We start from the raw sequence: 14,524 nt of genomic DNA, 5'->3' as shown, positions 1-14,524 counted from the left end.
TTCCCTGTTTCTTAACAGAATAAGTGCCAGGATATGGACAGCTCTTTGGACAATGCTCTAGCTATAGGTCACACTTAACATAGAAAACTTTGATAAGGCATTTAGATCAGGCTTTGCCATACTGCATTTGTGAAATTGCAGCATTTGTGAAAAAGCACCAACAGCAAGAAATATCTGCCTGTATGCTGTTCTTACTCTGCAGGGGCATCTATTAATGTGAATGAATAAACTCTGGTGCAGTTTGCACCAGAGTTTATTGCTCCCAGGCACAGCATTTACATGTACTCCCAGGACCTCAGCATGTTGAGCTGGAGCAGAGCAGCCCTGGCTGGCAGAGGACCCTGGGGTCAGCCTGCCAGCCTGGGGCTGTTCCAACCTGACTCAACATGCTGCGGGCATGAGGGTGCTCCAGTGCAGGGCTAGCTGACAGGCAGTCCCTGCACAGAAGCACCCTCATGCCCCAGCCATTCCTGTCTCTGTCTACATGTGTATTGTGGCAGACTAAATAATGCTGCCACAGTATAGTACTTGTATTTACAAGAAATAACCTATGGCAGCCTTTATTAGTTTTTTGCCCTCACAGGTCTGCACATGTAGACCCTGAGAGACTTCACTGAAAAGCTCATTCGTCAGTTCTGCAGTACATGTTTCATGTGGATGTGCCCAGTGTGTGTGTAATTGCCCTCTACTGGATTAAATTAAACCTGCTCCATTATCTATTACTATGATGTTTTAATTTCAGGAGTGAGTGTAAAGTTCAAGATACCAGACAGAGCTCTATGGATCAAAGCTCTGTCTCTCTCTACCCATAACACACATAAGATTTCCTACATTACTTTCCTAATGGTATCTCACAGCTTTCCTAGGAGGACAACATTTCTGGAAAAGAAGGCTGAACAGACATCTTCAGTTAATTGGTGGGTCTGGTTAATTAGTGAATTTGACACAGATGAAATCCTCAAACATTTGAAGCCTACTTCTCCTTTTTCTTACATTGATATAATGGACTGAAGGAGTAGGCATGTTATTTCTTAATGTTCCATGGACTTCATCACCACATTAGTAATGAGCACTTTAAGACTGTCCTAGAATCTTATATTTCTATCCATCATAGCACTATCGTAACAGCTTTGTATGTGAAATTCATGCAATAATGGGATCTCTAGTGGATAACGTGGAGTTTTGGACAAAGGCTTTTGCTTTTGATTTGTTAGATTTCTTTAATTACCTTTATTAAAAAAAAGATTACGAGGCAGAGGGCTGGTAAGTGGTGGAAGATGTGTTATGAGTGTCACTCTCATGGTAGAATGGCCTTTTCAGAAAGACCTTCCTAAAGGTTCTGGATTTACCTAGGGTCCTGTAAAGATTGTCTCTAGTTCTCAAACGCTTCATTTTGGGGGCTGTGATTTGACGATAAACCTACCACAGAACTCCATTCTCATGCCCTGACTGAACAAGGTACTTAAGCACATGTATTATATTAAGTGTGTGAGTATGCCTCATTGAAATCAATAGGACTATTCACACGGTTTGAATTATGCATGTGCTTAAGTATCTTCCTGATCATAATGATGGGTCTAACTTATTGGAATAGTACCGCAACACCTGCTTATGTCAAGTGGAAGGAATTGTATTAATACAGAAACAATCCTTATTTTTACCTGCCCAAAATTCCAAGGTTTCTCAAATATTTTTGCTGATGATCCAACATAGATGTAGCCTGTGTCATTGAGAACATACTCCAGTCTTTCAGCATCGCTAGGCATGAAAACGGCATCAGCTGAAACAAACACACAGACATATTACTTGATTTTTACTCTCATGGTCAAAAACTTTTCAAAGGTCAACCAACTGTTCCAAAATAATGACAGAACAGTGTTCAGATATAAGTTCCTTTCTTTTTGCCTTCAAAATAACTAAACAAGTCATTTTCTCTGCAGTGGAAAACTGCTTTATTTGTAACAAATACCTATTCACAATGAACTCTGTCATTGTTTTATTCCCACTGGTGAGCATGTGCTCATAAAAGCAGTCACAGTGACTTAAAAGGGCTAGCAGTGTGAGTAACTGCATGCCAGTGAGTAAGATCCCAACGTTCTTCCTAAATATTACTGGCTTAAGATTTCTGAGGGGAAGGCTTGCAGATTCGGGTCTCGGTATTTAAAGATGAAAGGTACCAACATATTGAGAATAAATGAAGAAAATGTAAGGAAAGTACCTCCCCCAAACAGACTTACCTAGCAGTAATTCTAATCCCATTAGCAATAAGTCATTTGCTTTACCTTTACACCAAGGGTTGAACAACAAGTAGATAGTGTTTCCAGGGTTATAAACATTAGCTCCAGTTTTCACACTCAGAAGGTATTTTCCAATAGCTGCATCTGCTGGACTGACCACAGTAACCAGGCACTAGGTAAATCACAAGACAGATGATTATACATCATATTGTCCCTCTTAAGTGTGAATGAATGTGAAACTCAGATTTTTTTATTATTATTAATATATTTCATGTTCCAGGTCAAATCAGCCAAATCAGTTCCAAATCATATCGACTAAGTAGAAATCAATCATTCTAAAAACCCATACTGGTTGAGCAGGCAGACCTCAATCATTCTAAACACCATGTATGGCACTGCAACCAGCAAGCATCCTTCATCCCAGGCTGGGACTTCAGATACTTCCCATTCCGTTGGCAGGCATTCTACATGCTGGCCCATGCCCAGAGGTCTTGAGATTTGGATGCCCCAGCCAGACACTTGATCTGAGCCAAAAGGCCAAGAAGCAATTTTACAGTGAGCAATTAATCTATTCAAGTCTGTGGCATGTGCTGCAAGGAGAAAGGGAGGGCATGGGGGATGAGATAACTTTTATACATATAGCAAGACAGCAATAAATTAAATGGGACTCCATTGCTCATTTAAAGCTGTTGAGTAGAGGGGAAAATCGTGACAGAAGCCAGTTCAGAGCTCCAAGTACTCCTCCCATCATTGGTGATACGTAGGGGGTGCAAGCGGGTGCATGTGTACCCCCTGAGCATGGCGGTGAACCCCCCGCAAAAAGGCACCACTGACACTGCCGGCAGCACCCTTCCCTCCCCCGCCCCCCCCCGCTGTCACCGACAGTGACATCTGTGGGCAGTCCACGATCACCACTGACCACTGCCAATGCTGTCAGTGGGGTCTGCCAACCCTTCCCTCCCCCCCATCAACAGCACTGCGGCTGCCTGCAGGAGCTTCCTGCTTGCTGCCACTATGCTCCTGCTGCCAACAGCACCACTGCTGCCACTTGCAGGAGTTCACCATGTCCCCACAGCCTCTGGGGGCATGCAGCATTCATGCCTCCCACCTCACACCCCTGATAAACCCTTCCCAAGTTAGTGACTCTTTTTCAGGCATGGCGAGGGCCTGAGCACAGCTTGAAGTCTGTTGACCCAGCTCCTCTCTCCACCCATCTGTAATAAAAGGGAGCCTGCATGGACTGGCAGAAAACTTTCTTTCTTTTCTCAAGGATAAGAAGCTTCTTGCAGCCCCTTCAGACCTTGGTGTGCCCAGAGCATCCACTGGAAAACTAAAGCAACAGTTGCCAATTCAGTTAACAAGGGACAAAATAATCTACCTCCTTCCCCTTGGTGTTAGCAATCTTGGCAGACCAGCACTGAGAGCCTTGCTGAGACCTCAAGTTCATTGCCACCAGGGTCCCATTGGATTTCGTTGGTTTATCACCTGAAAGTACAGCAAGAACAAAATACATACAAGGAATATCAGCATGTGTGGAGACTGTAGTGTCTAATGGTTAAAGTGTCTGTGAGTCAGGACTATTCAGTTTTACTTCCAGTCCTCATGCTTTGACATATCCTCTAATTAAGAACTACTGAGAAAAACTGAGTCTCTACTACAGAGGCGGCATTAGTCTTTTCCCAGTGTGTGGCTGGGCTGGGAGCACTGTGCCTCTGTGGGCTGCGGGCAGGAGTTGGGTAGGCTTAGCTGAATGGCGTGGGTGGGTGTCAGTGGCGGTGCTGGGGCAGGTGGCTTCAGGGGAGCTAAGGTGAATTTTGGGGTGGCTATAGCCTCCCAAGCCCACTCTCTAGCACTTCCCCTGCTCCACCATAATGATGTATTTTAAAAGCTGTCTGGATGCACTGTTGCTTTCCTTTAGCCTCACCTGAAGCATCCGACAATTGCTGGCATTGAGACAAGACACTGTGCCAGCCTGCTAGGGTTAATCTGTCCTACTTGGCAAGTCCTATATTGCTGAACATACCATTAGGAATTATGTTCTTACCAAAACTGAACTGCAACACCACTTTGTCATTGTCTTTCAGCTCCCTGTCAAACATCAGTTTCAGCTGAAAGTCCTGTCCACGTCTTACAATCAGACTTTTGTTGTCATATGCATCAGTGTGGTGAAGACAGGCATTTTCCCATTTGAGTAAGTCAACTCCAAGGGTCTGGAGTTGGCTCCCTGGAAACAATGTGCAGCAAGAGAGAAAGAGAAAAAGGGTTGGTGCTCAAACATTTCTAAAAGGAAAATTCCAGCCAGTTCTATTCTGTAGTGTTAAATAACAAAAACAAACAAGTGTCGCTTCTGGGAAAGACCTCTCCAACCATCTGTGTGTCTAGTGATTCAGTGCAAACAAACTTCAACATTAAGAACAAGAACAACTCTTTAGGATCTCATATTGGACTTTCCCCTGGACAGTGCTGAAACTACTTAAGATCCAAGGCAAAACAGACTAGAAATAACAGCGAAACATAAATCTGTTATTGCCCATTGCCAATTGTGAACAAAAGAAACAAAGTGAACAAGCAATATCAACAGAGACAAATACACCAGAGGAATAAACTGTCTTCAGTTTTGTTAATATAGGAGGCTGCTGATAAGAGAGTATAACAACACTACAGTCATAAAGGGCCCAGTTCATCTCTGCACCTAACAGGGGAAACAAAGGTAACTTTATGCCACAATGGGCACATCTACATGTTCCCCTATGATCACATTGCTACTGAATCATGCTTTAGTACTTCCTTGGGGAAATACTAAAGCATGGCGCAATAGCAGCCCATACTGTACTGTATGCCGGGTGCATGGTTATTTTTAGCTGCTACTTTGCCATAGTGGGCCACTACGATGAAGTAGCTGCTGGTCATGTGTAGATGCATGTGGTTGCTACATCACCATAGAGCATTATTACAGTGACATGGTGTCATGTGTAGATGTGCCTTTTGAGTCTGTGTAATGCAGATGTGTTTTGACCAGCACAGAAGCCCTTCAGCTATTCCAGTAGCCTACTGGGAATATTCCTCATGTCTTCTGAGTGGGAAGCTGCTGATCCCCATACCGTGCTACCCAGGGGCAACCTCTATTTCACAGAAATTCCTCAGGGGAGTGTCAGTGTAAAGGGACTGCAATACCAGGATGAACTACACCCAAATAGGCATTCACTTCCAAGCATGCTGCATCAGGAGTAGAACCAAAGGCATTCACTTCCAGAAACACCACATGGATTAAGCTTGTGCTGCTCTGCTTGGAAAGGTCATGATTTTTGGACCTGAAGATAGACCCAGGTATTCATGTTCTAAGGTGATGTTTTGGGTGGTTAGGCAAACAGATTCATTCCTGATGTCAGATTTGTGCAGGTTAGTTGGCTATTGTGATGTTTGTGCCTATTGCTTCATTATTCATTATTGAAGCCTGGTTCTGATTCCATGCTATATTTGCATTTGTCTTACTCAGAAGAGAAAGACATTTAAGACGCAACAAAACTCAATGGCTGGAAGATAAAGCCAGTTAAATTCCAATTAGAAGCAAAGAATGAATTCCTAGCGTTAAGAGTGAACAGACACAATGGGATTTGCTAATGTAAGGGCCAGAGACAGAGGTTGGAAGCCAGTCTGAGACTGTGGAATGAATTCCCATAGGAACTAAGGACTGTCATTAACCCTGTACTCCAAATAGAAGGTGCATTACTTTGACCTTGCATTCTGTAATGTAAACATAGAGCAACATGGAAATACATGTGAAAAATAAATTCCCATAGCAAACACTGCACTCCACAGACTTTTTCCCAGAGACAAGGTGAGGGAAAACAGCATGCAGTAGCTGGTAATCAGACTGCTTATTGCGCTACTGTAAGGTGCTCAGGCACTATTGTGATGAACTCAATATGGGAGTCAACATAGAATTGAATGGAATATTCCCCTGGCTTTCCAAAATACTTAGTTCCTAGTTTTCTATGATATGCTTCCTTTTCTCCTCTATTACACAAAAGCAGTGATTAATGGCCCAGGATTTTTGTTCTTTTGTTCTTTAAAAAAAATCCTGTGTAAACAGAAACAGGGATAATGTCACTGGGCATGTCTACATGTGCAGTTACTTCAAAGTAATACATTCCAGTGCATATCATGCCAGAGTTTATTGTTCCCAAGTGCACAATTTGAACATGTGCCTAGGACTGCAGCATGTAGAGCTGGGTTGCTTCAGCCTCAGCTGGCCGGCAATCTTGGGGGTCAGCCTGCCAGCCCAGGGCTGCTCCAGCCTGGCTTAATGTGCTGCAGAGGGGCTGGCTGAGTATGTTGGGGCCCAAGGGGCCTGGCCCCCCTGGGGAAGAGGGCTGTCATCTGAAATGCATAAAACATCATGTGCAGTTGCGCACTAAAAACTTTGCAGCAGGGTAGTACTTGTATTTACAAGTACAATCCTGCTTTGGAGTTTATTAGTTTCCTGCAGCCTAATAGGGCCACATGTGTAGATGCTGATATGTTTACTGCAGAGGTAATTAGGTAGCTCCACAGTAAACATCTCATGTAGTAGCACCCATTGATACCTAATTTGCTCCCTTACCCCACAAACATTTGCCTCATTTACTTGCTCCACTTGTATAACCTAGCCTAGGAGTTCTTTGGCACACAGACTATCTTTTATAGCATCTAGGACAATGAGGCCTGCTCTTTGATTAGATCCCATATGTGCTACTGCAGTGCAGTTCATAAGCAGCCCTTAGCTAATGTTAGAGACTCCTACTGCAGGTTGCTGGCAGATGATCCTCACTAGATGCCATAGGGACAATTCAAATGGGAACAAAAAGACTGACTAAACGTTAGCAATAAGCCCATAACTTTTTCCTTAAAAAGGAGTTCCTAAAAATCTTTGGGTGGGACAGCTCTTCTATACTATCGGTATGGTTTATCAAGCCATGTGTGCTATAACAACTCTGATTTACAGTAGAAGAAACTGTTAATTTTCTAGGATTTTTCAGAAAATATTAAGAAGTTGGCAGTGATGTTTCGCTGGCACAAGACAGCTTTCAGAATCATTCCACATTGTGTGGATTTTATTTCAAGATTATTTACCTTCAGGCAAGAATCACCATTAAAACTGGACTTTGTACAGCACTAAACATATAATTAGTGCTTACTGAATAGTAATAGCAGCATTAGATGTCCCATTACAACATAGCATTTTGGCTGCTTTAATTTAGAATTTTGGGTCCAATCCTGCTGGGAGGTGAAGTATCAGCAGTTCAAGATGAATTCAATTGTGCTGAAGCCACTAGGACCAAGGAAATGGGATTCTTCAGGCCATGGCAAAACATGCTCAGCCCTCGTCAGGATTGGATGAGTATATATTTTTTTTATCACCACCACCACCACATCTCTTTGAGGGGTTTGTAGTAGTAGATTTCATAAACATCAGGGCTGGAAGGGATCTTATGAGAACATCAGGTCCAAATCCCTTGCTGGGATCAGATCACTGCAGCAAGATAAGCATCCAAGCATTTCTTAGAGATAGCCAGAGTAGGTTCTTGCACCACTTCTGGGGGGAGTCTATTCCAGGTTCTGGAGACTCGGATGGTAAAGAAGTTCTTTCTTATGTTCAGTCTAAAATGGTCTTCCAGCAGTTTGTGACCATTAGACCTTGTCTTCCCCTGGGGTGCCCTGGTGAACAGAGCTTCACCCAGACCCTGATGCACAACCCTGATATGCTTATAGGCTGCCACTAAGTCAACCCCCTGAGCCTTCGCTTCTCTAGGCTGAAGAGTCCCATGCCTCTCAGCCTCTCCTCATAAGGCCCGCTCTCTTGACCTCTAATCATGTGTGTGGCTCTCCTTTGGATTCCCTCAAGCTTCTCCACATCCTTTCTAAAGTGTGGAGCCCCAAACTGAATGTGATACTCCAGCTGCGGCCTCACCAAGGCTGAGTAAAGCAAGTGGATGACTTCTTGGGTCTTGCTTGGAGGTGAAGAACTGAAAAATAATGTCAACAGAAGAACACTTAACTAGCCAAGAAGCCAAGGAAGCTGTGGAGGAAAGAAGCAGTTTGCTATGTGTATTAGCAAACTGGAGGTGTGGACACTGCATTTCTGGATACAGTGTTAAACTTTAGGGATGAAATTCTGAGTATACTCAGTATAAAAAAGGGTTGGCTGCTGGCCCACAGTATGCTGGTCACTTCCAGTCTGCGGTTTGTTGGTCCGCGGTCACTTCTGGTCCATGGCAGCCAACCCTTCTGTGGACCAGCAGCCAACCCTTTGCAGCTCGGTACAGAGCCACAGCCCAGGGGTTGGGAACCCCTGGCATAGTCTGCCAGGAAACAGTTTAAGTTAGCACAGCATAACAGCTGTTAATACAATTTCACTCTGCAGGTCAAGTGTTATGCACAGCATAGCTGCTCTTACCCAAGGCAGGCACCTCAAGAAGAGTTACCAGCAGTAAGACCTCACCTGGAGTACTGTGTCCAGTTTGGGGTATCACACTTGAAGAAAGATGTGGACAATATGGGGGAGAGTAACAAAAAATGATTAATGAGGTCTAGAAGCCATGACATAAGAAAAGGTTGCACAGGGCTTATTTTGTGATAGGAAGAGAACAAAAGTTTGAGGAAGGATCTCATGACAGTTTTCAAATTCAAAAAGGGTTGTTCTGAAACAGAAGTAATTCCATTGTTTTCATGGGGGGGGGACAGGACAGAAAGTAATGGATTTAAATTGCAAAAAAAGAGATATTAGGATGAACTTTTACCATGAATGTAGTTCTCTGCTGAAATGGATTACCTAGAGTGGCCAGAGAATCTGCTTTAAGTGCAGGTTAGACAAACATTTGTGTGGGATGGCTTAAACAAGACTGATCCTGCCTTGAGCAGAAGGTTGGACTACATGACCACTTGAGGTTCCTTCCAGACCTGTTTTTCTGTGATTCTCTCAGGGATAGGATGGGTAAAGCACACACAGAATAGCGGCACACAGTACTTTCTGGAGGTTGGGTACTCCCAGATGGGTCAGATTTCATTTTCATTGCAAAAAACTGCAATGAAAAATTGCCTTGGAACTCACCACTATAGGTGTCTAAATGGGTTTTATTATACCCTGGTAGGGCCCAAAATACCCTGCAGGTATCTTTTAGCCCACTGTACTGTTTTTTTATGAGGGTATTGTCCAGCAAGGTATTGAGCACCCTCAGGTGTGTGCCATGTTCTTGACTTCCGCTTGCTAAGCGTTCAAAGGGAGACGAGGCTGACAAGCAGGTTTTAGGAGGCACTCACCACCTTCATGGACTCAGCCCTTTAGGAAGGAATTTGATTAGCACCAACTCAAACAGCTCTTGGTCAGTTTTAATACACTAGGCATGGCAGCAATACAGTCCTTGGGATCTGATCCAAAACTCACTGAAAGAGACGGACATCTTTCCTTGACTCAAAATTGGCTTTGGATTAGTCCCTTGCTGTGGAAAAATGTAGATTGTCATGTTAGAAAACCTAAAGATGTTAACTGCCATATGTGGGCGAATTTAATCTTGCAATTGTCCGACTCTGCAGCAATATGCAATTTACAAATCCCTGCTATTCTTTGATATGTGAATCACAGCTCCAGAACACAAGTGGCAGCTTATTTTACTGAGAATGACAAAAGCAATCAATTCTCTAAGTACAAATTAACAATTTAAGCTGACAAGCCAAATAATTACTGTAGGAAACATGCCTATTTTTTCTTAGCTCTTATTTTTTTATTCATGTCAGCTGTGAACAGTAGTTCTAAACATTGCATGGTAAAAGTGGCAAAAATCACAAGGCACGTTTTCTGGCTGGAAACCTCCATGAGATTCCCCTTTCAGGAATTTCCCCAAATTAATCCATCAGCCTAGCACAGGATTACCTTCTCGGGATAAGCTTCAGGAGATGACTTAGGTAGACAGAGTGGCAGGGAATGGCTCTGGAAAGGAGATGAACCCTCTTTCCCATGAACAAGAGATCTCAGTGTCTCTGTAAATAGATTGGGAACATGCTTTTGCTTAGTCTCTTAACATTCATGGCTCCACAATCTATTAATTATGGAAGAGAAAAAACAGTTGTAGCAGAGCGTGTATTTGGTTTCTACAGGTGCAAAGATTACTTAATAGAATTTAATGGATGTAGAATCACTCTAAGGTTTGCAAGATCTAGGCAATTACATTTTCTAGCTGTGTTAACAGCCATGATTTATAACTATTGTAGGACTCTGTGACCAAAGAACCTTTCACATAAAAGGCAACAGAAGTGCAAGGGTCCCTAAGAAATTCCCATTATGCCATGTATGATATGAAGATTGGTAGTAGCACCACTGAACTAAACTTTGCTATCATTGATTTTTCTTGGGAACTGCACCGTATAACCCTGAGCAGCCTCTTCACATAATAGTTTGTAGCAAAAATGCTGCATGGAGGGATCTTGACTGTAAATAGTTCACTGCCAGAGGTAAGTAATTTCTTCACCACTGCATGAGATTTACCCCAAGAAAAAGAGAGTTAAAAATATAAGCCTAAATATTTATCAAGCTCAGAGACTTCTCAGCACTTCCATCAGATTATGACCAGTTCCCACTATAATGAACCCAGTTGTAAGCAACAGATATAGCAGAGCCATGAGGGTCCTTGGACTATGACAGAATTGATTAAAGAAGCTGAGAGTTTGAACTAGTGTCTCATGGAACTTGCTTTGCTGCCCTGAAGCAGACTCTCTCCATTTTGGACCTCATTCTCCTCTATATCAGTGTAAAGTGGTGATTCCATTAACATCAATGGAGTTACATTGATATAAAGAAGCAGTGCAGGTCAGTAGGCCTGTGCGAAGCAGCTATTATTCACTTTGGATTTGGATTCAGCTGATTCGGGGGACAGTGATTCGATTCGGTGATTCGAATCACTGTCCTGAATCGATTCGGCTGAATCTGATTTGGAGATTCAGCTGCTGCTGAATCTCTGAATCAGCCAAGTCAGGTCCATTCTTGCCCCTCTCCCAGCCGGGGAATGGCTGCCCTGCCCACCCCAGCTCTGGGCACTTGTTAAAAGTAAAGCCCCAGTGCTCACTGGGTGCTGCTGGGAGGGCTAGAGGACATCCCTGCTGCCCCCCACTGCCCCATGATGCATGGGGGGCTCTGCATGAGCCTCCCAACCGCCCCCCTGCTTCCGCAGCCCTGCCATGGGTGCCCTGACTGGGCCAGCCCTTTAAGAAAAAAACACGAAAAAACCCCCAACCCCCCCCAGACTCACCACTCCTGCTGGCAGGGGGCAATCCCCACTGCCCCCACTGCCTGGTGCCATGCACGAGCCCTGAAGCACTGAGGCCCCTGCTGGTGTGGTGAACCCTGGGGCTTTTCTCAGTTTTTTTTTTCTTAAAGGTCTGGATCTGGCAGGGAGCAAGGGGGTGGGGACCTCGTAACAGAGCCCCCCATGCAGCATAGGGCAGTGGGGGGGCAGCAGGGATCACCCCCCTGCCCAGCAGCACCCAGTGAGCACCAGGGCTTTTTTTTAAAGTATCAGGAGCTGGGGCAGGTTGGGGCAGCCATGGCAGGTGCTGGGGGAGCGGGCAGGAGTTGTGGGGGTGCTGGGGAAGCGAGGGAGTCAGGTAGGCTGGCTTAATGGGTATTTTGTGTCTGTCTTTCACCAGCCCCAAGGGATGGCCCTGCTCAATATGGTATGGGATGCCCTAGGGAGAGGGAGAATTGTTACCCTTCATCAATGTTGACCATGTGAAGAAACACCTTGAGGGGCTAGACACCTTCAAGTCAGCCGGCCCTGACAGCTTACACCCCAGGGTACTTAAGGAGCTGGCAAGCATCATAGCCCAGCCCCTGGCATGGATCTTTGAGAAATTGTGGCGCTCAGGTAAAGTGTCCAAAGACTGGAAGAAGGCCAATGTGGTGCCTATCTTCAAGAAAGGGAGGAAAGTAGATCCAGGGAACTAGAGGCCCATCAGCCTGACCTCTATCCTGGGGAAGATCTTGGAAAAAATCATCAAAGAGACCATTTTTGACAAACTGGCTGAAGGCAACTTACTAAGGGATAGCCAGCATGGGTCTGAGCAGGTAGGTTTTGTCTGACCAGTCTCATCTCCTTCTACAACCAGGTGACCTATCACCTGGACAAGGGAGAAGAGATTGATGTCATATATCTTGATTTTTAAAAACGCTTTCAATCTGGTATCCCACAATAATCTCATAGAAAAACTGGTCAACTGCAGCCTCAGGTACATCACAGTCCACGGGCTGGGGAATTGGCTCCAAGGTCGGACCCAGAAAGTGGTGGTTGACAGAAATCAATCATTGTGGTTCTCCATGACCTGTGGGGTCGCCCAAGGCTCCATCCTTGGGACTATTTTTTTTAACATCTTTATTAATGATGTGGACATTGGTATCAGAAGTGGACTGGCCAAGTTCGCTGATGACACCAAACTTTGGGGTAAAGCATCCACACCCGAGGACAGGATGGTGATACAGGCTGACTTTGGCAGGCCTAGAAAATGGGCAGATGAAAACCTCATGGCTTTCAACACCAAAAAATGCAAGGTACTCCACCTTGGGAAGAAAAACCTGCAGCATGCTTGTAGGCTTTGCAGTGCTACGCTTGTTAGCACCATGGCCAAAAGGGACTTGGAGGTCATGACTGACCACAAGACAAATATGAACCACCAATGTGATGATGCAGCCAGCAAACTGAGCAAAACTCTGGCTTGCATCCATAGATGCTTCTCTAGCAAATCTGAGGATATTATCCTCCTGCTGTACTTGGCCTTGATGAGGCCGCAGATGAAGTACTGCATCCAGTTTTGGGCTCCACAATTTAAAAAGGATGTGGAGAAGCTTGAAAGAGTCCAGAGGAGAGCCATGCACATGATCAGAGGTCAGGAAAACAGGCCTTATAATGAGAGGCTGAGAGGCATGGGACTCTTCAGCCTGGAAAAGCGCAGATTCCGGGGCGGACCTGGTGGCTGCCTATAAGTATATAAGGGTGTACATCAGGATCTGGGGGAACGCCTATTCACTAGAGCGCCCCATGGGATGACAAGGTTAAATGGTCACAAAATCCTCCAAGACCATTTCAGGCTGGCCATAAGGAAGAACTTCTTTACAGTCCAAGCCCCCAAGACCTGGAACAGACTGCCTCCAGAGGTGGTGCAAGCACCTAGTCTGGACTCCTTTAAGAGTCAATTGGATGTTTATCTTGCTGGGATCCTATGACCCCAAATGACTTCCTGCCCTTTGGGCGGGGGGCAGGACTTGATCTTCCGAAGTCTCTTCCAGCCCCAGTGTCTTTGAAATCTATGAAATCTATGAACATGTAGTATCGGTGGGACTTAAACTACTTCCAAATTTAGATTCAATTCAGCTAATAGTCTTTACCAAAGGAAGTCAGAGAAACTGATATGACTTTTCATTTGAAATGTTTCCTGTTTTGAAATTGTCCTAAATTAAAAATAAATAAATAAAAGATTATGTAGCCCGAAAACAAAGTCCACCACAGGATGAACAGAAGCAGAACTGAAAAAAATGGAAGCAGGTCTTTGTCATTTGAAAACCTGAAATTAATTCTATTGTAGATGGACCTGGAATGAGAATTAGTTAGGCTATTGAACCAAAAGATCCATTATTTGAGTCACTATGAGCCTACTTTCAGCCACCTTTTCCCACCATTCCTTGAGAGTTTAATTTATGGCTAATTAATGTTAATGGAAATACCACCAGGTACTTTTGTTAGCTTTAGATCAGTTGATTTTTGGCAAGTTCCTGTATTAAATCTAACATAAACTGTTCTTAAAATTTACTAAGTTTTAAAACTCACCAGCTCCCTCACTCATGATTCCTCCTGGTCTTTTGTCCTGTTGTAATTGCAAAGCCACCAGCCAACTTCTGCCACCTGCCTCTGACTCAACAGGAACCAGAGCCTTTATATGAATATCCTGCACAGAGATGTCAGCAGATACACTGCCCGGGGCGGTGTTTCGAAACAGGGAGTTGATGTAAAAGAATGACTAAAATCACAGTGAACATAATACCCTAAATGCCTAAATGGTATACCTTATTACCAATTTTGACAGGTGACTTAGGTGAAATCTTTGACGATAACATTTGCATGGACTTCCTTCATCAATCAGGGAAACAAAAGCATGGATTATAAGTGACGTTAGTCCACCTATGCTAAATGACCCATATCAAAAGCACTTTACTTGCAGAGTTGCCTTTAGGAGAAGGGATAGAAATTACACATAAACTGGTACAA

At 44.2% G+C, this 14,524-nt stretch overlaps 1 protein-coding gene across 1 annotated transcript in view; it reads right to left on the bottom strand.

Moving 5' to 3' along the window:
- The window catches only part of TGM4 (transglutaminase 4), a 36,794-nt gene extending 22,623 nt beyond the window's left edge, over positions 1-14,171 (bottom strand). The window contains exons 1-5 of the mRNA XM_090048898.1: positions 14,087-14,171; positions 4,282-4,461; positions 3,616-3,722; positions 2,283-2,409; positions 1,662-1,780 (exon numbers count right to left, since the gene is read on the bottom strand). Coding sequence (XP_089905024.1) covers positions 1,662-1,780; positions 2,283-2,409; positions 3,616-3,722; positions 4,282-4,461; positions 14,087-14,102 — 549 coding nt within the window. The 5' untranslated portion in view covers positions 14,103-14,171. The remainder of the gene's footprint in view (positions 1-1,661; positions 1,781-2,282; positions 2,410-3,615; positions 3,723-4,281; positions 4,462-14,086) is intronic.
- Positions 14,172-14,524: the final 353 nt, after the last annotated feature.

This window comes from Crocodylus siamensis, chromosome 5 (assembly GCF_052110815.1).
Source record: "Crocodylus siamensis isolate JL-2025a chromosome 5, ASM5211081v1, whole genome shotgun sequence".
NCBI lineage: Eukaryota > Metazoa > Chordata > Crocodylia > Crocodylidae > Crocodylus > Crocodylus siamensis.
Note: the sequence above shows the minus strand (reverse complement) of the source record. Positions and strands in the feature narration are given on the sequence as shown.